At 36.1% G+C, this 10,804-nt stretch overlaps 1 protein-coding gene across 1 annotated transcript; it reads right to left on the bottom strand.

Annotated features, from left to right (window-relative positions):
* Nucleotides 1–1,307: 1,307 nt before the first annotated feature.
* On the bottom strand, nucleotides 1,308–10,740 carry LOC118281632 (popeye domain-containing protein 3-like). The gene is made up of 8 exons (XM_035602258.2): nucleotides 10,504–10,740; nucleotides 10,376–10,434; nucleotides 10,157–10,241; nucleotides 9,644–9,825; nucleotides 9,133–9,264; nucleotides 6,147–6,254; nucleotides 2,877–3,174; nucleotides 1,308–2,144 (listed from the first exon to the last, which is right to left on the bottom strand). Exons 1-8 carry the CDS (start codon nucleotides 10,625–10,627, stop codon nucleotides 1,927–1,929), a joined length of 1,206 nt encoding a protein of 401 aa, XP_035458151.1. The 5' UTR covers nucleotides 10,628–10,740; the 3' UTR covers nucleotides 1,308–1,926.
* Between the last annotated feature and the right edge of the window lie 64 nt (nucleotides 10,741–10,804).

The following is a 10,804-nucleotide window of genomic DNA, read 5'->3' as shown; positions in this document are numbered from 1 at the left end:
GATATACTATGCATCTAAAATCTATCGTATACTATGCATAATAATTTAAGGGATTGTATCAAACAGTAGGTCATTTCTGGTAGACCCTACGCTTTATAATTTACTACTTAATCAGAATTTAGAATAGATTACATACAAGCTCACTATTTTTAACCTGATGATCGAAACCAGGTCGCCATATTCAACAATCGTACTTAAAACGACATCTGCAGTGGTATTTGTTAACGGACAAATCGAGATTGTTTAAGGCCGCGTTTCCATTGAAGCGGAGCGGGGCGGAGAAGAGCTTAGCGGTGCACGAATTGACCAATCACTATGCTCGAAATCTCCGCTCCGCTTCAATGGAATCAGCATGAGCGGGGCAGAGCAGAGCTGAGCGGATATTCATAAAAATATATAGCGAGACGATGCGGTGCGGAGGGCAGCGGGGCGGTGCTATGCGGAGGACAGCGGGGCGGTGCGGAGCAGTGCGGTGCGGTACTGTACTGTACTTAAGACAAGGATAGTGACACTAACACGACGCCAATGCTAACGTGTGACAGAGACATATAATCGAGTACCGAGTATTGTCGAATAAGCACGAAGATTCACGAAGTAACCAAAAAGGGATGTCCAAGTAGCGTGTGTGAGGGTGTTGTTTATCGATTTTCTTAAAATCGATTTCTACGAAACAAATTACTTATCAAACAAAAATATATTTATTTTCAATGTTATATTGATGTTTTAAATTTTCTTAAACAGTCGTTACTCAAATAGTCGTTAATGATAATTGATATTCAAGTAAATCATAACTTTCAATTGAGAAAATACTTTCTTTTAGTTTTATTTTCATGTCGAAATATCGTTTATAAAATTAACTATATTTGTAAATCTTATTTAGTTTAATATATCATATAAAAAAAAACAATCTCTAAATGAAAATATCGATTGCGATATTTGATCGATAAAGGGTCTATTGTATTTAGACATGGTCAATCTCTCAATATGATTCCAAAAGTATGCTCCGCTCCGCCTCACTCCACTCCGCTGACCATTTTTCACCGCTCTTCTCCGCCCCTCTCCGCCCAGCTCCGCGTCAGTGGAAACACTGACAACTTTTCACCGCTCTTCACCGCTCTTCTCCGCCCCGCTCCGCGTCAATGGAAACGCGGCCTAAGACGGGCAGAACGTTTTTCTTCCCGTCATTTGTTTTTCATAAAAAAACATTACGGAGGAAAAATAACAGTGTCTTGTTTTTCCGGCACCAATTTCCCGGTACTAGTGTTGTATTTGTGGGACGAGAGAAATACACAAAATAAGGAAAACGATTTTTTATTCAACAATGTTTATTTTCTGTTTTAGACAAACATTTAACATGCATTTATGTACGAATATCACGATACATCAAAGACTAACACAATGGAATATTTCCTAATTTACAAATAGTGATGACAAATAAATTAATCTTAACCGATATTTTTATAATATAGGCGATATAAATATTGTAATATTAATAAGTTTATCACATTATCTTCTCTAAAATAAAATTGAGTATTTAACACGAAATACGAATATAAAATAGACCACCGTTTACATACGTTTGACTTCACCATCAGTCTTGGTCTTACGCACCATACACGATACCTTGATGGAGTAAATATATTTTAAACTACCATCAACCTTAATCCATAAACTTTATAGTTGCATTTTGAACAAAACAATTCAAAGATACACGATCAATTGTATGACAGATGATAATTAATTTACAGCACTGCATTTTAGGGTTTTTACTTAACACGCAGGAAACGATAACTGACATTTAAACACACGTTTAAACAAGACCCTGACATTACTTGACGATCTGTTCTTCACATTCCAGAATTTTGATCTTCAAAAACTGTCTATTTGATTTTTGACTTCAAGTATGACTTTGATTACCAATTTGCATTAATGTCGGAGTTCATCGTCAGTTTCGACTGCCTCACAGCTATGGTACTTGGAAGACGTGTCAGGACAACTGTCAGCTACTGACAAATCATCTGATGATGCAGCCGGAGCCTCGTGAGCTGCTAAAGGCATCAACTCCTCATCACCTCCGTTGTACGTAGAGTTGCAATTGCGTTTCACAGCCGTAGTTAAAGGCTCCGTTTCACGCGTCCAACAATCTGTGAAGGAATTTTTCATTATCTTGTTGTCTGTTTTTGTTAAACTTGGTGTAGTGCAGCGGGGACGTACTTCTATCTTATTCTATGTACCTTTCCCGTATTCTTTAATAAAATTGATTTAATTTACGGGTACTAGATATACCACTAACATTCATAATCCTTAATTATGCAAGTATCTAGTCACATTATGGAACTTTAAAATGTCCATTTAGTGCGAACAACCTTATTTCCTTTTCAATAAATAACAAGAAACATAAACCGTAGAGATTCTAAGCGGCTTTTAGCCCGCAGTCCACTTAGCATACATTAAAAACAAATGTATGAAAACTCTTCGAGTGGAAACTGCATTTGCAATCTTGTATCCTGTGATCAGGCGCCGCAATAAAGTATAGACTTAATGCTTTAGAAGCAAGGTGTCATTTAAAATGTATGCAGCCGTAGAGGCTCCTAGCATCGCTCTAGTTTCTTACGAGGGGAACTCATGCAATGTCTAAAACGTTTTACAAAGTTTATTATGAATAATAAATGCCTTTGTAAGACGTGGCTCCACGTGCCTTGAATGACAATATAAAAAGAATACAGCTTTATAGGAACTTTACATTATTCAGTTTTACATACCGCATGCCATTCTTTCGTGGTTTAAGAATGGTATTTCTAAGTTTTGTAACTTGCAACAGTGAATTAGAGGGATTTTATAGAAAAAAATTACATACAAAATTAGGTCATACTCACTGGGTCGTTTTTCAGGAGGTACTGGTTGAACAGTTGTCGGCGGCGGTAGCTTGCTCGCTCCACGGAGTTTCCGTGGACTCCTTGCGAGTGCGTGCGATATACTCGGCAGCCTGATATCGAGGTGCGACCCTCTCTCAGTGACGATCTTATTGTTCATAGCGTACAACTTGGTGGTGATGTCGCGTGCTATCAACGTAGTCACTACGCACGCGAGGTACGGCTCCTTAACGAACAAATATTCCAAAGAACTCCGCTGCCAGTACACGTAGCGGCATGATGACGCAGCTACTATCGACACCTGGGTAAAAATGCCTTTGTTTCAGAATAAAAGAAAGTTATTAAGTAATGCTTTTACATCTTGATATAACAAATAGAGGTAATTATTCGTCGTTGCAAGTAAATAAATTTAACCGATAAACTAAATAATGATGATTGAATAATGCATTCCCCACTTAACGAGAAAATTTACATTTAATTGAGCGAGGTTTATTTTGAAAACTCTCAACTTAGATTAGTGCTACGCCGTAGCACCGTAGCCGGCGTAGTATATTGCAAACGCTACGCTCGTTCAAGCTTTCCTAAATTACAGCGAAGTTATTTTCTACACTTTTCCGATGAAATAGACCGTTTCGATAAATAGACTTTGCAATTATAAAATTTTACACACCCTCAAAACGGTTGAAAAACCTTACTTATACAAAGTGAATATTTAGAAGGAATCTATTAAAATAGACACATAAATCTAATTGAGTTATACCTACTGTTCTTATCACATAAAGCCTAAGAAATAAATAAAATAGATAAATATAATTGAAACGATGTCACATCACGGCATGTCATTTTACTATACGTCTACATAATAATGTCGCCTGTTATCGCGGTTGTGTAAAGAAAGAAAGCTATTACTGGACTTGATGAGTGCCGGTCGCCGCGTTTGGGCGGAGAGCCATTTTAATAAACTAGCCAACTAAACACGTGCTACATTATTATGATGATACGACATTCAGTAAAATGGGAAGCACGCACGCTTCTTCAATATGAATAAATCAACTCATGACATTAATAATTCAATGAAATTCGATTCGACTAATTTCATAATGGTGTAAAATTTTGTTTACCGTCGACGAAGTTCCAATTTTCAATACTGTACGCTGTATTTCAACAACACACTTATGTGAAGCATGCATATATGCATGAAAACAAAACGCGTTCCACAACTGCTGTCCGTAACATGACTCAATATCCAGTTTTCTCGGCAACATGCACGTGGAAAGCCTTTGAGCCTCCATTATTGACATACTTCCAAACTGAAGGCCTCTGCGCTGACATTCAATACGTGTAACAAAATACTAATTATATTGTTAGGAATTTTCCTATAAACCAACGAGATTTCTGTGCAAGTAAAACAGCTACATTAAAAGTGAATGTGATTGATAGCTGAAGAAGCAATTTAGGTAAGTTCCGTACGTCTTTACGAGACTGTTTAGACTTCATCGATATTTAACCCAGTTTCTTGCATTTATAGCCACTTCAGTTGTTATATAGCCATATCGGGCAACAATTAGGTCAACGGAATGGGGTAGGTAATGCCAAAGCACGATCAACGATTGTGTATCACAATCGTGAAAACAATATCAGCCGGTGTTGATAATAATCATTAGGTGAATGGAAATGGAATCATTTAAAAGTTATGTGGAACGTGGATAGTTTGTGGCGGGAAACGAAAAGTAATCACGGGAATTACTGATACATATTTCATTTTAATATATGTAGTTTGTTTATATAATAGTTTCTCATTAAAGTATCAAAATACTAAGCTTCTTATTTTACTGTGACTTCAAAAGTTTTAGGGTGAAACAGATTTTCTTTTCTTTTCTTATAGGTACATAATGGCTTTTGTGCCTGTCCTATATCATTCAACTTTTGAATTCGAGAGAAAACGCCCAACCCTTGTATGTGTGGTTAAAACGATTAGAAATTTGCATTTCCTATTTCCATTGAAGCCCTGACTGCCTACGTTGACCCAGTAAACGGTGCATGAACCGCTCATATCTCCACAGCCGTAATGCCAATGAAGGAAGCTTTTTACTTAATGGCACTGTGGGTTGAGTTAGTAACCGATCCCATCACTTCTTTGTTGTACCTATGACTCAGCTTCGCGGCCCCTAACGCGTAAATGTATCACTTAGCGATACGTGACACAAGCTGCACGGGCACAGACGAACTTTTCAACAATCTTGGTTTATTGATTCAGTCGTAAACATTAAAAGTATCATTTAAAAGCGTTTCTTATACATTTTCTTTCATTCAATTATTTTGTAAATAACTAAGCCATAATAAAAACCGTTCAATGTATGACATCATGTGAACTAAAAGGAGCTAATAAAATAGGTTAATTGCAACACAGATACCCAGTATAGATACGTCATGAGTGACGTCACCTCGAAACTAATTCGCGGAGGTATTATCACAGCAAACATTTTGAGCAGAGTTATTGGCGTGCATCGGTCGGCCAACGAGGTGTTTCGAGTCCGACACACGCGAGAAATTTATGCGATTTAGCTTGCAGTTTGTTTATGACCCGTCCCGGGAAACGAAACTGTCTACTTTATGTAGCAACGACCGTCCGCGTCGGCTTAGTTTTTATTGCTCCAAGGCGAGCGATAAAAGATATAAAACCCAATATCAATCAATCAAAATGGTACCCTCGCCTCAAAAATGGTGTCGATCATAAAATAAAATTATATCCTTTCGTAGATTACATAATTAACAAGTATGACTAAGGAAGAAATTACTAATCATATTTACCTACGTGCCACGTTTAATGAAGCCCACATAAATACAAATAGCTAGATAACAACCCCAAAAAATCTTAAATAATGAAAAGAGCAGCATGATATTAAGGCGACCTTTACCCACACTAAAACCTTTTGTAACATTTATTAAAATAGGTTAGTAGGTTCGGAGCATTGAGTACGGAATACACTATACATTGTCAGGAACTCCACTCCCCTTGAGTAATGAACTCATCAGACCGCCACCCAACCGTGTTAGTTAGCTCCATAGCTTTGGTTAACAAGGTGACGCTCTACCCCAAATCATTATTGCGTGAAATAAGACGCCTTCACATTTACGTTTACATAATTGTACAAATTACGAAAGATGTATATAATTTCTCCTGCTTGAATGAGATACACGAAATTTCTTAATATACTTACTAGAAGAAAATCTTAACAAAATGTTAGAAAGTAAAGTTATTTAGGTACTCACCTTAAACTTTTCATCGATCGTAGCCCGACTTGATTCAAACTCGGGAGAGTCTAAAAACTCGCATGGAAGAATAGGATGTAGGAACTGATGACCGCTCATTACATTTACCTGGACAAAAAATCATTTTTTTGAAAGTGAACTTAATGTTAAGACTATTAAGATATCATTTTGTATAGACGAAAATGTTAAATGACAATCCAAATTAGATCACAATAAACATACGATATTTGTTGAAAATGTTCCCTATCCCACGTGTACAGTTGGGTTGATTAAAGAAACGTCTGTTGGGTTTAACAACGGCTTTCGCAACCAACAACACATTTGTAAGAGGAGATTTGGGTGTATTATCCGGGCCCGGGGTGCGAACCTACAAATAGGCACTCTGCTAACTTCAAAGGAAAAGTACGTGAAAACTAAACTAGCTACTGTTTTGCTTTACGCATTCATTCTAGTATTGGATAAACGTGTGGTGGGATTGTATTTTTACTATGGTATTGCTGAATGTACCAAATTAGGATCGATATATTTTAAATACGTACCTGTTAAGCGTAAGTAAGTTTTAAATTAAACTTAGTATTATGAAAAAACGTAAGTATAATGTCGTGAGTGCAATTGAGGCAATAACAAATCATGTAAAGATTTTATGCCACCAATTTCAGCTTTTGATATGCTAAATCTTATACTAATTTGTAGCCTTCCTAAGTTACTTACAATCGTTGAAGTACTGTACATAAAGAACTTAATCCATATTAATTTATCTAATGACAAAACGTGCTCATTTTACAAACAACTCCCTAACGAGACACATCTAATACAATATTCAGTTCCAAAGCTCAAAACGTACGAGATCACATTTCATTCAATCGCAGAAAGAATTTCACGATCATTTTAACATGGCAGCTTGAGAAATTGGTGTATGGAGAGTGAATATCGATGTAGTTACTCCAATATTATCTAAAGCAGTGCTTCCCAACCGGTGGTTCAGTAAACAGAATATGATCCGCGAAACAAAAAAATTAAGATACACAAGGCAACACTTCTGTGCAATAAATATCACGGTTGAAGCTCTAATTAAACTTAAAGGATATATGTTAAAGGAGACAACTGAGAGGAGCAACTGTTATCAATAATCCAAAAGTCACTATTCCTTTGAGAATGAAACCACATGAAAATATGAATAGTAATAGTGGTTTCTAACGTAACAAAAACCATATATTATAAAAGTGGTCCTAAACCAATAAAAGGTTGGGAACCCCTGATCTCAAGGCATCGTGTAGGCACGTGTCTGTCGTTAGGGCATCGAAAATTCATTCCAAAAACTGCACGTACATAGCTACTGACTAAAAATTGTTTAAACTTTCAAAGGTAGGTACAGGTAGCGTAGCATGCTTTCATTTAAACAGTGTACGTGGACTTCGAAGGTGAAAGCAGTTAAGTATAATTACGTTTTTAAGCGCCTTCTAGAACTTGAAGTGGGAAGGCAGAATTTAATTAAAGTAATAAGTTTAGTTTTATGATATGTATCTATGTTTGCATAGCGTGTAATGCAATAGCTACACGAAGAAAATCGGATATTAGGTATCTAAATAATTTGATTTAAAAAGATACCAGTACTACATCTTTAAACTAAGTGCTTCTTAATTAGTGTTAGAAACTCTTTTCCGTTAATCTCAATATGTGTGAGAAAAATAAAACGGTTTCTCACTTAAATGAATGAATCTAGTTTAAACGTGAATTCTGTTCTCAAATAAGATCTAATCGTGTTAATACCTAATTTTCGGATGTTCTTAAAACTGTTAAACTGCGAGCTAAAAGGAAACGTCTGTAGTTTTCTAATACCTAGGTAATAATGCGATTGAAATGTTAGTCTTAAAGGTACTATTTTGTGCTATGCTTACAAACTATTTAGTACATTGTATGATTTTTTTACTAAAGCAGGTCCTAGTTTTTGAAAACTATTCGAAAGTAATCACCTCTGATAATAATCAAAAGATACAAAAGTCTAACAAATCTAACCAAAACTGTCACGTAACACCAGTACCGGTCTACGTAAAAATTCCAAACCGACCCCCGAAGCTAATGGAAACAGGAAAATGAGTTTTCATTCGGAAAATTCTTAATTCGGTTTTCTTTAACATTTTGGGGGACCCCGAGTGCCTTATAACGATTATAAAGGTATAATGTCGAGTTTAAAAATACAGGCCTTTTTGGTTGAAAGATGACCCAATAAAACCCCGGATACCGCGTACATTCACCCTCGGTACCACAAGAGCTTAAAAAAAGGTTGGAAAGTTAGTTAAGTACTCCTTTCCTTGTTGTTACGTAACACTCATGGAGTGATCCACAAAGTGAGTTTCGAATTTCAATACAAGTACATAAGTATACGAAAGTGCTGAGATAACGACAATGTTTCCTTTGCTAATGAAATTGGAAGAAGTTTAGGTTTTTCTTTTAAATTTTAATAGATTAAACTGTTATGTCATTTGACGTGTGAAAAGTAGTTGCTACCTATGTACTCCTTTGCCTGACATTACGTTATATTGTGTGTAAAGCACGCTACATAATTATCTTACGATGGTCTCTCGTACTATAACTAAATCTTAAACTTTATAGTCCGACTGTACTGACAGTCAAAACTGCAGTTACCTAATAGGGACGGGGTATGAAAATTAAATCCTTATTTAGTCCGTCAATTAAGTAATGAAAAAATATTAGACACGTATTGTTTTATTTTGATATGACAAGACAAGAAAATTTAGATAAAACGAATCGAATTTTAGGAGTGGGAGTAAATATCTACGTCATTTCTACGTATAAAATGTACGCGAATCTACGCGATATTTCAAATTGATATATCTTGGAAAGTACACTTTCCGTAAGAAAATAAAAAAAATACATACCTAATATTTTAAAATAATAAATTAGATATCATACCCTATTCGTAAGGTGTGTGTGTGTAGAGCCTATAATGTTAGGTATTTCTTACCTTCCCAGAGAGCAGCAGTCCCAACCGATCGGTTTTCGTTAGGTTCTGCATTGCATACGCTTCTCCCGCGTGCAAGGACATCACGTGGGCGAAGTCAGGAGATACCATGCGTTTGAACTGTAGTCTTGACACCTGGTTTTGATGTGATAGATTAACTTTAAATGGGCCTAGTATCCAGAAATGCTTCTAAGGAAAATGTGAGTGACGAACACAATTAAATTATAATCGTTCGTTTATCAGAGTCACTCCGGGTCGGAAAAGCGAAGGTCGGTAGCACTCGTAGTCGCTTCTTTAAAGTCACGCAATCGCTTTTTTGTGCGATGATATTTATCACTACTAGTATCTTTGAATTGCCTCATATACATTAGTAAACTCGTTAGAAATCCATGAGATAGGGTGCCGTCATGTTTTTAGATAGTTTCATCTCAGCTCGTTCATGCTCAACAGTATCTACTTTTTCATGACAAATCCTTAACTTAATTAGCCTAATATCAATATGCTATACTCATACCTTGAACGGTTCAAAGAGTGTATGATAGACTTCTTCTAATTCAGGGTCGAATTTAACAGGTCTCATCTCGTAAACCAAGTAGACCACTTGTGCGAGGTTCAGGAACACAAATCCGAAATTCCATGAGAAGGCATCAGGTGAACATATCACGTGCCATGCCCATATTGAATATAGCATGAAGGCTGCGGGAAGGGAAAGGGTATAAGTAGAGAGATTCAGTAAAATTAAGTTTATAAGTGTTAAGCTACGAGAATCTGAAAAGCATTTATATATTCATGGAATAAAATATTTAAGTAGGTACATAAATAATCGAGCATTCAATTCCATGACGAACTTTATTTTTAAATGATCAAGTGATTAAGGAATTACTCCGCCACCTTATTTTAACTTTAACTGATATGCAGATTGTTATGTGTATCTGTAGTATCTAATTGTCTTAACGTAGAAATTTACTGATTTAGGCGGCTACGAAATAATAATTATTTATAATAGTTAGGTATATCTAGAACTTACCAAATATTAAAATCGTGTGCATCCACAATTGACCTTTTTTCGTACTGGGAGCGCAGTACGAAGCCACAAAAAGCATGTTAGATAGCTAAAATAAAATAAAATGTTTATACGATACTGTTATATGGTTATTAGATGGAAGTGGGAATAGGTTAACTTGTAAATAAATTCATAAATAAAGGCACACATCAGTCCATGCGAGAAATGTATTTATTTACTGACCTGAAAAAGTGGATGTTGTGTCGTTCTCCAAAGTGGACACCACGGCCAATACCAGGGTCCTGCAGGTATTTGAAATCTGTATCATTTTGTTCACACACAAAAAAAGAATACCCTATTCCTATATTTACCTGAGGGCATTGTATAATTTACAGAGCCAAAATCATGAAAAGTTCCATTTTCTCCAGGCCACGTAAAATTGTATTCACCGATTTCTAAAAAGTCACTCTTTTTTGCAAACACTCCGTGTGGCATTTTGATATTTTATACTTTGGAATTGCTAATAAATATTATTTTTCATTCGATTCACAATCGTCGTCGTACTGTGCACGGGTTCGCGCCAAATCAATAACATCCGTTTTGAGTTTTGTAAGTCAACCTAACGCCATCTGTAAAATTATTCGCAAAGCTCTTAGGGACAGATTATATTTT

The sequence above is a fragment of the Spodoptera frugiperda genome, chromosome 20 (genome assembly GCF_023101765.2).
Source record: "Spodoptera frugiperda isolate SF20-4 chromosome 20, AGI-APGP_CSIRO_Sfru_2.0, whole genome shotgun sequence".
Taxonomy (NCBI): domain Eukaryota; kingdom Metazoa; phylum Arthropoda; class Insecta; order Lepidoptera; family Noctuidae; genus Spodoptera; species Spodoptera frugiperda.
This window is presented reverse-complemented; position numbering and strand designations above follow the sequence as displayed.